Source organism: Lepisosteus oculatus, chromosome 9 (genome assembly GCF_040954835.1).
Source record: "Lepisosteus oculatus isolate fLepOcu1 chromosome 9, fLepOcu1.hap2, whole genome shotgun sequence".
Lineage (NCBI taxonomy): Eukaryota > Metazoa > Chordata > Actinopteri > Semionotiformes > Lepisosteidae > Lepisosteus > Lepisosteus oculatus.
The window spans coordinates 31526230-31539921 of NC_090704.1; the positions used below are offsets into that span (position 1 = coordinate 31526230).

The 13692-nt window shown below is 47.3% G+C and overlaps 1 protein-coding gene across 1 annotated transcript; it reads left to right on the top strand.

Moving 5' to 3' along the window:
* The first annotated feature begins 2827 nt into the window (after positions 1-2827).
* Positions 2828-7640, top strand: faslg (Fas ligand (TNF superfamily, member 6)). Its single transcript, XM_006635296.3, has 4 exons — positions 2828-3369; positions 5285-5330; positions 5650-5706; positions 6702-7640. The coding sequence occupies exons 1-4, from the start codon at positions 3112-3114 to the stop codon at positions 7097-7099; spliced, it is 759 nt and encodes a 252-aa protein (XP_006635359.3). The 5' UTR covers positions 2828-3111; the 3' UTR covers positions 7100-7640.
* Positions 7641-13692: the final 6052 nt, after the last annotated feature.

Consider the following 13692-nt stretch of genomic DNA (forward strand, 5'->3'; position numbering starts at 1 on the left):
AAGCCATTCAGCCCGTTTCTTCTTGAGCTCCACAGCTGCAGAGCTCTCTCTCCCCACTGCCTCCTACATGTAGACCAGTGCTCTTCCAATATCTGTGCACCTCCTGCAGACCAGTGCTCTTCCAGCATCTGTGCACCTCCTGCATTTGAAAATCATTCGCATGTCTGCACATTGTTGTTAGAACAACTCTCGACCTTCACTGCTCCTGCTTAGAGTTTACAATCCTCCTTGAGACATTGTTGTTAGAACAACTCTCGACCTTCACTGCTCCTGCTTAGAGTTTACAATCCTCCTTGAGACATTGTTGTTAGAACAACTCTCGACCTTCACTGCTCCTGCTTAGAGTTTACAATCCTCCTTGAGCCCCAACATATCCCGTGTCCTGCAGTGCCTTCTTGTGCTCAGGGTCAACTTAAGGGAGGCATTTAAAGGTGTTTGCGTGCTTTTGTGGCCAACTGCTTTGGTGGGTTGAATTAGGACTGGGAACGGGAGGCACATGTTTACAAGCAAGGTTGTGGGATTCTAGATCAGACACCCGAGTCCTGTGGTTAATGCCAGTTCCTGGGGATGTCCTGCAAGAAACAGATCCTCAGATCAATGGGTTATTGTCAGCTGTGGTTACAACCCTACTCTTTTGGAGAAACACCCTGGGATTTTTAATGACCACAGAGAGTCAGGACCTTGGTTTTACATCTCATCTGAAGGACGGCGCCTTTTTATTGTATAGTGACCCCCTCACTATACTGGAGCATTAAGACCCACACAGATCGCAGGGTGAGCACCCCCTGCTGGCCCCACTAACACCTCGTCCAGCAGCAACCTTAGTTTTTCCCAGGAAGTCTCCCATCCAGGTACTGACCAGGCTCACACCTGCTGAGCTTCAGTGGGGCTGACAGCGTGAGTTGCAGGGTGATATTTCTGCTACAATCAAACTCACAATTAGAGGTTTGCAAAGAACCCCTACAGGGGAAAACCTCTGGTGGCCCCAGCGGATCAGACGCCCCCACCCCGGGCATGTTAGCAATAGATATTGATTAGCTGAAATGCCTGAGAGAGTGGTGTTGATGTAAAGGTGGAGCGCAGAAGAGGACGACTGGCCAGTTGTTTAAATAAGGTGAATATCCAGGATGGTTGGGGCAGTGAAGATAGCAGCTCCAATTCTGAAGAAACGAGGATCCAGACCAGCATTGTAGATTGAAACACAGCTGAGGAGAAAACATGTATCTGGGTACTGAAGTATTAACAACGAAGTGGATCAAGCTAGAAAAAATGAGAAGCTGGGGTACAAGTCAGGTCACTCAATTCTAAAAACGGAATACAGACAAACTGGTGGATTGCGGCTCTAAGAATCTGCGGCAGTCAAACACATTGCATCCAGAAGAGCATCCTTGAAGGGGTAAAATGGGCCTTGTCTCGGGGGGAAAAAAGCGGAGGATGTTGGAGGAGATAGGCTTCCCGGAAGGAACTCTTAGAGGTGCTGTCTCTGGATTCCAAGAAATGCAAGATGGAGTGCTGGAATAGAAAGCAGTGAGGACAGCAGAGGGACTGAAACATGGGGCAGAACTGAATCCCAGAGGTAAGATCCTGTTGCGCTTGGAAAAGTGCACTTAAAATGGAAATAAAGGCGGCCGGTGGAATGAGGGAAAGGGAGAGCATGCAGTCCTGGCAGAAGAGTAGGCTGTGGGGGCAGATGGGCTACAGCATGTAGTAACACGTCCACTGAATCTGGGCGGAGATTTGATCCTAGACGACAAAAGAATGCGGAACTCAAAATTTGAAGGGGAAAAGAGCTGAGATGGGCATGAGGATGAGGGATTGGGGTAATTGAGAACGGTAAAAAGCCTTGGTTGAGCATTGGAAAGGCCAGGGGGACGATCCTCGCTAGAGCTGAAGGAAATCCAGGTGAGATGGCGAAGGAAACTTGAAACTAGGGGAAGAGGATCTTCCTTCAGTGGAAATGGAAGAAGTGGATTTGATATCAGAAGTAAGATTGATCACTGGTCCTGAGGTGTCACGGACATGGATGGCAGCAACATTAGGGTAGAGCTCTAGAAGGGCTGATGATTATACGAGGAGAGAGAGAAAACCACTGGGCATTGAATATTACTGAATGACTGACAGAAGCATTAGAGAAAAGGAGGAGGTCATGCAGAGTAGAACACCAATTCTTGTAGAAGAGAGAGGAAGCTCTGGAGACGGAGTAGAGATCACAGTCTGATATCCTTCCGAGCGTCAGCCGATATGGTAACGTGGGCATTGAGAGACGACGGTTGTAGAAAGCGAGAAGATGGGAGAATGTTTTGGCTTGAGGTATAATGCGGAAGTCATCATTTTAATGCGCCGACTAGGATAGCAAGTCACATTAGAGATCATTTCAAAATCTGAGATGAAAACAGACTTTAGAGACCGTTGTCGGGAGGAAGGTGAGCTGCAAATTTAACCGTATCTAAAGTGATAGGGCTTTTCTGCTGGAACGCTCACTAAAAGCAATACCAAAGGGGGAGATCCATTATGACAAAGAGGAGACTCTAGGAAGGAGCCAACGAGAAAACCTTTCACAGCTCAGCTGGAATTGAGGCGGCAATCATCTCAGGCTGCGAGCCTTTATAGGTCTAGCGCTCCGAATTCAAATAAGTTGAATTAAAAAACTTCAGATGTGTGTTAGCAAGGTTAGGGATTAAATGGGATAATTGATAATTGAATGATAGAGGAAGGGGCGGAGCCCTCCACCCATCGGTTTCTATTTAAAGAGGAGTGCTGGCTGGCCTCAGTGTGTGTGTCTCAGAGCGGTGTCGAAAGCAAACGTACATGTACTTGTGCACCCCTGGACACGCGAAAGGGGATTAGCTGAATCTGTCAGTTTCTGAGACATTCAAGAGCCTATCAGAGCTGCCGATCTGCAGGCTGGGAGGAAACTGTGGGTTCTGATCTGAGTCTGAAGTACCTACGTGATTGAAACAGAGTGCAGAGGGAGAGAAAGAGAGAGTGTGTGAGAGGACAACGGAAAGGCAACAGATTAACAGGTCGCAGAGCGTGCAAGCCTGCTCGCAGAGCCGCAGAGCCGCAGAGCCTGAGCGAGACCTCCAGACCAGCCCCCCGGCGTGTGGGACCATGCAGCAGAACCTGAACTATGTCTACCCTCCGATCTTCCTCATGGACAGGGCAGGTCAGGAGGCGGCTGCACCGGCTGCCAACATGGTCCCTACCTGGGTGTCTCTGCCTCCCCCCGCGAAGCAGCCGCAGAGAAGGTGCAGAAGATCCTGCATCACCACAGTGCTCGTCTTCTTGCTGTTTCTGATCCTGTGTGCCCTGGGGCTGGGTGCCTACCAAATCCTGAGAATGCATGGAGAGCTGGCACAGCTCAAGCAGGTCAGCCAGGGAGGGTCTGGGGGTGCGAACTGTCCACTCTGTCTGTGTCCTTGCGGGTGTGATGGGAGCTCCAACACTGTGTTTCCTACTGGCCGTTCGCCTGTCAGAACGTCTGTCCAGTCCTTCTGCCTGAGCGTGCGTGCAATGGTTCTGCGCTGTTGCTAAGAGTGTGGCTGCTTTGGAGGCTTGCTGCTGAATTTCAGAGGTTTTCTGCGCCTGTCCTTCTGTGTGTTATTTTTCATTACGTGTGTGTGAAGTGGTCTTTCTGTGTAGCATTATCTCTGTTTGACAGCGACATTTCACTCGAATGGGTAAACCTCAGAATAAAAAAGAAACATTACAAAGCTAAAGTTAACTAAGTTATTCGAAATGAAAGTTCTACTTAGAACTTTGTAACAGGTCTTTAAACAATTTCCATAATGGAGATTTGGGATGAACAATCATCAGAGACCAGCAGCATTTTTTCAGTGCTTTTAAATGCTTAGAGTCATAAATATATAAACAAATAATAGGAAACCATTTGTGTGTGACTGCTTTGTACCAAGATCTACATCAGCAGATAAGGGGCTCTTCGTATATATGCAGACTATCATCAGATAAGATGTCTCAAGAAAACATAAATATGTACTTTTATGTGTGTGCAGGGAAGCTCAGTGGGACTTGATATGAGATGAGAGATTTGTTCATTTTAATTTGAATCACCCTAACTACTTAAAAGAAAATAAAAATAATAAATAATACATCGTCATAATAACTAAAACATTTCATGCAATCATTGGGTGGTGAATGGGGAGGGTATATGGCCATTTAAAGGAAAGGCAGTTAACACTGGACAGTTAAACATGATTTTCAGTTTGCTGGCAGCTTTAGGTTTCAGTCTTGTGAAACGCTTGACAATCAAATGGAAACTGATGAGGTCTCACAGTGTTACAATTCATTTCCCACCTTCAGGGTGGTCAGAGCTTGATCTCCGACTCCATTCAGATCACGATGGACGTTACTGCATTTTATGAATCAAAACTCAATAGCTGATGTAAAATGAACTCAATTTGCCGTCTGCCTCATCTATCAATCGGCGACGGGTGTCTGCAGTCCTCCAGAGTCAGATTCCTGTAGGTGTTTGCAGTACCTTTCCATTGGCAACTGATTGGGACCTAAAAATTCAAACAACAATTAAGAACTTAAGATTAGAGCTAGAATTAAGACCAAAGAGTCCTTTGGCACTTCAGGAACTTATGTTGTGTTATGTCATGTATCATATCGTATTGTATCATATCATATCATATCATATCGTATTGTATTATGACCGGATGACTCACTTTACCAGTGTGTGGAACCTTCATGTGTGGGGGAGAACCAGGGGGAGAGGAGCAGTAGGTGGTGTTATGTAGGCACAATATTAAGATCTTAACTTAATATTAAACCTTTCTGTGACATTTAATCCAGCGCAGCTGCAGTGCGCATATGAGTGTCACATCTGAGCTGTGGTCAATGGTCTGCACCAACAGGATGTCGCAGAAATTCGCACTGTGAGAAGAATCAGGCACAGCCCCCTGTTACCATCGGCTCTGCATTCGGAGTTTCTGTCACTCGTACGCTGAGAAAGGGCACTAGGGCCCATTGCACTTGATTTTGCACACTAAAACAAGCACAAAACACACACAAAGCAATTTTCACAGGGGTCTGCAGACAACAGAGAAAAAAAACATAAATCTAACAGACTTACAGTAGGTGTTGGGGCTTTCAATCAAAGAATGTCTTCACTTCATTGCTGTATTTATTGAGAATGGCTGTATTTATTGCTGAGATTGTATTAAAATTGAGAATTGATTCAAAAGGTTGAACAGCAAGCAGTATGAGCCCCTGGTTGTTTATATGGAAGTCATACTGAGTCAGTCTCTCCCTCTGTTTCCAGGCTGTAGATTCAGAGCACCAGACGCCTGTGCTGCAGAAACAAGTCGGTGAGTGAACACGCCCTCGTATACTGGCCATGAGTGAGGGCCACACTTGGGCTGATCACCGGTCCCTGCTCTTCAGAGTCAGGATCTGGCCTGACATTCACATACCCCTGCAAAGCCTAACCCACTGAAAGCTTTTGTTATAGTCCTGCTGGAAACGGTGGGCTCCACTCCGCCCTAATTTGCACTTATTCCTGCCTTAGAGTAAGGAAAAATTGATTTTATGTAGGTTTTAAAAGCCATACCAGTGAAAGCTACTGAGATGCTTTGGAATGGGACATCCTGTGAAATGGGCATTAACATACCTCCTGGTTCTTTACAGGCCTACTGGAGACACTGGCAGAAAGGAGAGAGATAAAGAGGATTGCACATCTAACAGGTAAACACTTGGCCACCGCACTGCTTCTGTAGGGATGCAAGAAGTGGGTTTGAAACTAGATTGTTATGAAGGCTCCTGGAAAGCCAGAATGAAGTTCTCTTGGCTGTGGGCCCCTGGTTTTACTGTAAGCACGGAGCAACCTTCCACATTGTCATCTAAAACAGGGTGTTGTGCTAAGACGAAAGGATATAGTGTATTTGGACACTGAAACGCCAAACTGCACATAATGGAAATATTTGCACTGCAATTGTTGATTGCAAGAACGTCCACTGGCTCGAAATGTCACACATTCTCAGTCCGAACATCTTTTTACTGCCCCTGAGATAAAATAGATGAGCTGCTCTTAACCTACAGAATGAAAAGCGAAAGGTTTTTTTTTATTGCAGTACAGTTCCCTCAGGAAAGACTTTGCAGGGGAAAGGCGTATTTTCACTATTTGCATTTCACTATTTCATATTTGCCCATCGTGGGTTGTTCAGAGGAGTGCATGACCATGGCCATTTGAGGGGAAGAGGTGATTTCAATGAGACACGAGCTGCTACACCAACAAGAGGCGAAATCAGTTTTCAGATAAATCCAAAATGTATGCTACTTCTCCTCGTGTGTGCCTGTGTCTTGCGATGGACTGGCCTGCTGTCCAGGGTGGAGTCCAGCATCGCAAGACAGGTTCTGAGCTTTACCTTGACTCCTGGCAGGAATACCCAGCTCTCTGATAAGGATGCTTCTAATCAACCAGGAAGCTATTTTTGGGTATTGACTCCACTTTTGTCTAAAAGCCTGCCGACAGCGCAGAATGCCAAGGCTTCAGTCAATGCCTTTGCTCTACTGCTGCATAGCAGAACAAGACTGCCGGCCTCAGGCGTCTGCTGTTAGGAGTTAAAATCCACCCTGTCTGTGGCGCTCAGTTTCCACAGTCAGCCTGGTAAAAATACAGAAGAGAAAAGTTCTCTCCTGGCTCCTGACTCCAGGCGCTGCTTGTCTCTCCTGTCCCTCAGTCCTCAACGTCACCCGGGGCTCGAAAATGCTTCTGTGGGAGCCGGAGAAGGACGTCTCCTTCACCGACGGGGTGAGCTACGAGGATGGCAGCCTGCTGATCAACGAGACGGGACATTACTTTGTGTACTCGCGGGTCCGCCTGCGGGGGGCGCACTGCCCCTCCCCGCCGGAGTTCACCCACACCGTCTCCAGGAGGAACCAGCACTCCAAGCCCAGGACCCTGCTGCAGGGGCACAAAGTGGGCTTCTGCCTGGGGGACCGCTCCTGGTCGTCCAGCAGCTACCTGGGCGCGGTGCTGAGGCTGCGCCGGCTGGACAGGGTCTTCGTCAGCGTGTCCGACCCCCAGCTGGTCAGCATGGACCATTACTCCACGTTCTTCGGGCTGTACAAGGTCTGACGCGCCCGAGCCCGGCTCACGCCAGGACGTACGGCGCTTCACTGCCGGCGATTTCAGCGAGAGGCGCTCCCATCCCCCGCAGAGAGCACCCCAGGCATCCTGGGGGATCTGTCCCTCCCCTCCTGCACAGGATTGTTCCTCAGGAACTTATACTTTCCTTACTGAGCGGCTTTCTGTCATACAGAAGCCCATTTCAACACTAAGTCCGGCAACCTGGAACTCTGAATGTATATCGCGCAAAGACGACGAGATATTTTAGTGTTTAATAGTTATTTATTTGATTTTGATATCTGTAATTTAAAAGAAGTTTTTTATAGATTTTTATTGCAACTGTATTCGCCGTCCTCTAATCCCACTGTTCTCTGGGTTCTGGGGCTGGTGTGTTGACCTGGCCGGGCCAGTTCTCAGTGCCTTCTCTCTAGGCCACATGAATTCTCATCTTTCAGTTCTGTGCCATTTCACCATTTCTAACCGTATTATTTAAAGGGAAATTAAAAAATTCAGGCCACCCCGTGGTAGAATGGCTGAAAACTCCAAAGAACGCTTTGTGGGCCCCTCTTTGTCTTCGCGTTTGGGGTGTCCTGCCGGTTTCAGACTTGAATGGCCGGAGACGACACCTTCCAGACGGATGGAATGAAGGCAGCACTTGCCGTTATTCCCGACGTGTCTGTATCCTTGCTGCCGGCACACCATGGAGGAAGTTCTGGGCTCCTGGGGGGAACGGGAGGGTGGTGGGGTGCAGGGTGGTACTGAATATCACTTGACGTGCTTCTCTGGGCGGGCTGGCTGGCTGGCTAGCATCCCCCCCCGTCTCTCGCCGCCCCCCCCTGCAGGGTGGTTTTTCTGAGAAAGCCCGTGGTGTCACGCTCCTCCGATCTGCACCAGGCGCGGCTGCCTGCTTGCTGGCTTGCAGGACGACCGCAGGGCCATGACTCTCCACACCTCCCGGCTCGCTGGCTGGGCTGGCTGGGGAGATGCTGACGGCACCAACCGTATTAGAAAACTGCAGCAGCGTGATTTCTTCTAGGCACTTTTCTCACATCGCCTGAGAAAAAAAAAAGAAGAAGGTATGACTTTCCTGTCTGATAAAAGTAAACCCAACGAATTTCAGGTCTTGTGATGTTTGCCCAGCCGTTTCCGCTTGTGTGTTCTGCGAGACGGCTGCCTGAAAGGAACACGCAACACATCTCAGCATCTTCGAAAAGATCAGCCAGCCAGCCCTCGGAAACAGCCCTCTGCAACTTCCTTCCTGCGCTGTGACAGGAGGGCAGCTCTCCGTACGCCCCCCCCCAACTCCCCTCTCCGACCACAGCGTGCTAAATTAAGCCCCCCAGCGCTCCTGTGCGGTGTTGGTCGGGACAGCCCAACTGCGTGGAAACGCTGTCCACTCCAACCAGCCGGCCACAGGGCAAATGTCACACGGGTGACCAAAGGAAAATTGAAAACTGTTAAAATGAGAACACTGTCGTGGACATGGGTGTCACAAGTCTGTCTTTCTCTCACTCTCTTGCGCTCATCTCAGTTTAATTTCTCAAGTTCAGGTGGAGTTTATACTTGGCAGCTATTTCTAACCATAGCTGCTCGTAGAAATGCTCGTAGTGATCAAGACTGATTGGAATACTGCCGACAGTCTGAAATGCTGTTGACACACATTAGTCCTGTAGATAGGCTTCTGAAGCATTTAGTCAGTCCTCATTTCTGGTTTCAGTTTCCTCACCGAAGCCCAGATGGAAATGCTGTAAATATGACTGAAATTAAAGCCACAGTTGCCATGACATTATTAGCCAGAGTAGCATTAATTGTAACCCGACAAGTGTAGAGTGGAAAGAAGACGTGGGGGCAAGTATGTGTGAGAAGCTGCTGGTCATAATCTCCGGGGCGAGGTCCACCTTTGGAAAATTCCATCTCATAAACTCTTCAGCACCTCCCAAATCTTTCATAAGAAGCAGGAAGTAGGAGAAGCATATTTAGGAAGGTGCATCTGTGCAGAGACACATAGACGACAAAGACATGGTCACACCCAGACACACAAAACACTAGCCAGGCATCAGTCACAGGCACCCACCGAAACGCGTATTACAAAATCCTCTTCGATGTGAGCACACGACCAGCCCCAGCTCTAACCACACTGAGAGGAGTGCTGCTATTCTGAGAGAACCCGGAGTTTCGGGTTCTGCGACAGACAGAGCAGTCATTATTTGCAGAATGATCTGCAGGTCTACCTCCACACAAAATATGGAAACAAATAGAAATCACCACAGTGGAAACTTTTCAGCAACAAGCACTGTGACAACATCTCATATTAATCATCAGGTAGAGAGAAAACCCGATGTTAGCCTGTTTTCAATTGTAATGTGCTTGCAATTCATGAAAATATACACATCAGATTTTACACACAAGCAATTTGAATCATGTGCTTCTTCAATACTGAGGTCAGTTATTTGCTGAATAACCCTGTTGCTGTTTTCACTGATCTGAAGGCTCTGGCAACATCAATGGTATTTATCAGAGAAGAAAGCCTCACTTGAGGCTGATTGTGAAGGTTTTTTTTTACCATCCTGCTTTCTGACGCAAGTCAACTACTGGACCACTCGTGACAATGAAGCCTTTGCTAAAAACCTTCTTTTATTGTGGACAGGGCAGCAGGCCCAGGAAGAGCAGTCCTTGCTCCTTCAGGACCCACATTAAAAGTTAAAGGGTTATGAAGCACTTTGTGAACACTGCTGGTGGTTTCAGGTTGAAGCTTATTTTTACACCTTAAACTTAAAGAAAACAAGCTCACACTTGTCTCACTCTTCTTTACACACTGTGTTCCTAAATACAGTTCATGATTCACATGGTATCACAACTTCATGATTATTCTGCACTGGGGCCATTTTATTCCCAAACCTCAAAATATAAAATACTGCAAGATACAGCTTTATGCAAAGCGAGCTGGGAAATTCATCACGGTGCATATTTTGTGCCCTTTTCCTGTGGTTTGACCTTTGACACGTCATGGTCTTGATACCCCTTCTCTGTGCCTCACTGCACAGGGACACAGCTAATCCAACAGCAGACATTCCTTTCAGTCCTCAGTAATGGTGGGTCATGATATTCCCACTGTTCTTGCAGGGAAGCCTCCTTTACTGCCTCCCCAGTGCAGAAGGAATTCTTCCGAATGATTTCCATTGCAGCAGGCCGCTGAGAAGGCACGGTGACAAATGGCATGGAACTGGACAGCTCTGGAGTCCAGGGTTCGATTCTGAGGGGTGTTCTACTTTCCACACACCAATGGCTTGCAGGTTAGGGTTGAAGGGTCACTCTAAATACTCTGTTTGCAGGAGGAGGAGGGAGGGAGTTACTGGTAACTAACCCCCCCGGTATGAAAATCTGACCGCCCCCCCCCCAGTGATTCCAGTAGAGCCACTGCTGGTTATGTGGCTTTATCAAAACAGGAGCAGCAGAGTGTGTTGGGTCAGAAGGCCTCCCCTCACTGGTGGCTATTCGGGCTAGTCCTCCCTCCTCACGACAGCAGGCCTGAGCACTGACCTGCTTCCCCGGGGCTGTCGAGTGCAGGTCGCCAGCAGCACGCTCTGCTGCTCTCCTGCAAAGGGCACGAAGCAGGGCTGAGGTTTGCTGCCTCCGACGACTGAGAAACGAAACCGGTGGGCGAGCGAGATGAGAAGTAGCCTGACGCAGGGCTCAATATCGGTTTGCCTTTCCCGTACCGTCTGTACCGTTTGACCGAGAAAAAGCGACGGCCTCAGCTTCTGTTTAGGAGTTCCTAGATCTCTGGGGAAACACAGTGACCTGCTTCTCTGGGTCGTGATGAACTGCGAAGGCTGTCTCTGGACTGAGCAGCCACAGGTTGGAATCGGATTCGCTTTGAACTCTGAACGGTGCAGCTAAAATTCGGCAAATCTTTCGGACAACCCCCTTCTCGATGGTCGAACAGGCCCACGATTCCAAATTGGCAGCTCAGAATTGGAGGATTTGGCTGCACCGTCAGCTCAGAGCACACTCTTGGTCCAGCTACATCAAGGTCAAACAGCCTTACATTGTAGCCTGCTGCAACCATGGCTGCTGGTGCTGCTGTACAGGCCACTGTGTGTTGGCCCACTAGGAAGATACATGATGGGTGGATGGATTAATACCCTCATTCATTTATTTCCTTTTTTTAATTATGTAATGCTAGCATGCCCAGAGGGGTTGGGCAGCCAGTTGACCTTGGACCCCTAGAGGTTTTTTCTCTCCTTACTAAGGAGTTTTTGGTTCCTCTCCTCCGCTGTCTTCTGGTCTTCTGTTCTGTACTCACAACATGTATGGTCACTCACATTGTTAAGCGCCTTGGGAAAACCTTGTTGTGAAAAGCGCCGTATAATAATAAACTGAATTGAATTGAGCTGAACAGCCTTTTAAAGAGCCCTGCAGGGTTTCACTCTTCCTTTCTGCCTCTGCTCACCTGACCTACATTTACCCTGTTGGTCATTTCGAGTGCTACCCACCGCAGAGCTGCTCAGACAGGACGTCCTCACTCTGCTGTTTCAAAGTGCTCCTGGCTGCAGAGCCTCAACACTCGCGCCCTGATCGCTTCTTCCTTCCTTCCTGATTCAACGTTCTTTCGATTGATCATTTTACCCTTTTGTTTCTTGCTCTCCTTGACTCCTTCAGGCTCTCCAGCCAGACCATAGCTTTCACCAGTCTCAAGATCTGTGGTGACCAAGTGTTCACTGTACAGAAGACCAGAGACCTCCGAATTCTCTTCATAGCGCTATAACGAGGGCTGCTTCACTTACAGCTCTTAAATCTGGATTGATCTTTCTTTGTTAAAAACATCTTCAAACAACCGTTCAGTTTTATTCATATATAGAACCTTTCTTTTGATCCAGAGAAGTCTCAAGGCACTTCACAAAAACCACACAGTCAAACAAAGGACAGTAAACACAAACATCCGTCCACCTATTTTATAACTTCGTTGTCCAACCCGAGGCACGAGGCTGGATACATTCTGGATGGGACGCCAGTCAACTTAAGAGCACACACAGACACGCACACACTGACGCCAGGGCCAGGTGTACCGAAGCCAGTTCACCTACCAGTATGTCTTTGGAAGGAAACCAGAGCAGCTGCAGGAAACCCAGGGTCCCAGCAATGCTAATCACTGCGCATAATAAACATGGATCTGCAGCTGCTAATGACCAGGACTCACTGCCTGACATTGTCCTGACATTACATTCGCCTTTTTATTGTTTTTCCATAGTTTCTAGAAAATGTAAATAATGCATCTACATAAACATTTCAGTCTTTCTCATATGTTGCCTCTTCTTGAGCTTTGTGTTTCTCATTTTATATTGCCTTATTTTTGGCTATCTGCATGCAACAGCTTGCATTTGTCTCTATTAACTTTTATCTAAAAATGTTCCAATTTTTTCAACCTTGAATTTGGTCTAAACTGTAAAGTGCTGCCTCTTCTATTTTGGTATCATCCAACTGCAAACTGACTAGTTTGCTAATCCTACCAGAATCTAGATCACTGATACAAATTCTGAAAGGCAGCGGCTCCACTACAGAACACTGATTATACCACCCCATTCACCTTTCCTGTAGACTCTGTTTTCAAACCGGTTAGGGGTTTTCAGCCTAAATAAACACACTAGTTGGAATGGCTGCAGCCTGTTCTGTTTTACTTTCTTTAGAAACCAGAATGATGAATATGATTAATTATATGCTATTACTGTAGCTGTAGTAACTTAAACTACAACAGAATGAAGAATGCATGCACTGCAGTTCTAACCAGATCATATACTGTAGGTTGCAAATCTGTAGCGATCTAAAGACCTTAACTATAGATAACGCGTTGAAGACCCTACCTATCTCTGCCCATGAGTTTCGGTGCTGTTTTTGAAGATGCAGCGATTAGAAGACAGGAAAATATGCAAAGAGATTGGAGCCCTGCAAACTTGATCTCACTTCTTCTGCCAGCAAATCTTCTCTGCTTTAGTAAGAGTGAAACTGGGGGGCTGTATGGCTTTGTTTCACACAGTATGCACAGGTATCTGGAGGCTATACGGTGCACATTAAAGGGGAGCCCTAGCTATAGACAGGAGATCCCAACAGTAAAGGGAAGCTGGAATGGACTCCTCTATAGACCTGTACATCACGAGGAACGGCTGGGAAGCTGATCGTCCAGCACCATGCCGTGCAAAAAGCCGAGTGCGGAAAATGGAAACAGAGAATTCTGACTTGCTTTCCACCTACAGTTTCAGCAAGCTTCCGTGGTAGTTCTTCTTTATTCGACCTCAAGCGGATTAAGTCTGAAAGCAAACCTTCTCCAAGTTTAAGTGCCATGCCACCAGTGTACGAGGCAATATATACTGAACAGTACCATCTACATGTTTCTATTGCTCCACTACTAACGCTCATGTGTTAGAAAAGTAGGAAACTTCAGATGGTATAAATTGGCTCCTTGGTATAAATGGAATAAATAAATCAATTTATTTAAAGTAACAGTAGGTTGAGATGGAAAGAAATCGGAGTTATTTAATGCTTTACTTGCTGGGCTAAACATATTTTTGACCGTGATCGCAATCGAATTCACCGCAGCTGTTTTT

Excerpts from the sequence above, each read along its gene's own strand:
- faslg (XM_006635296.3), top strand. The coding sequence starts at position 3,112 with ATGCAGCAGAACCTGAACTATGTCTACCCTCCGATCTTCCTCATGGAC. Across the intron at positions 5,331-5,649 it reads TGTGCTGCAGAAACAAGTCG|GCCTACTGGAGACACTGGCA; the intron begins GTGAGTGAACAC and ends GGTTCTTTACAG. Across the intron at positions 5,707-6,701 it reads GAGGATTGCACATCTAACAG|TCCTCAACGTCACCCGGGGC; the intron begins GTAAACACTTGG and ends CCTGTCCCTCAG.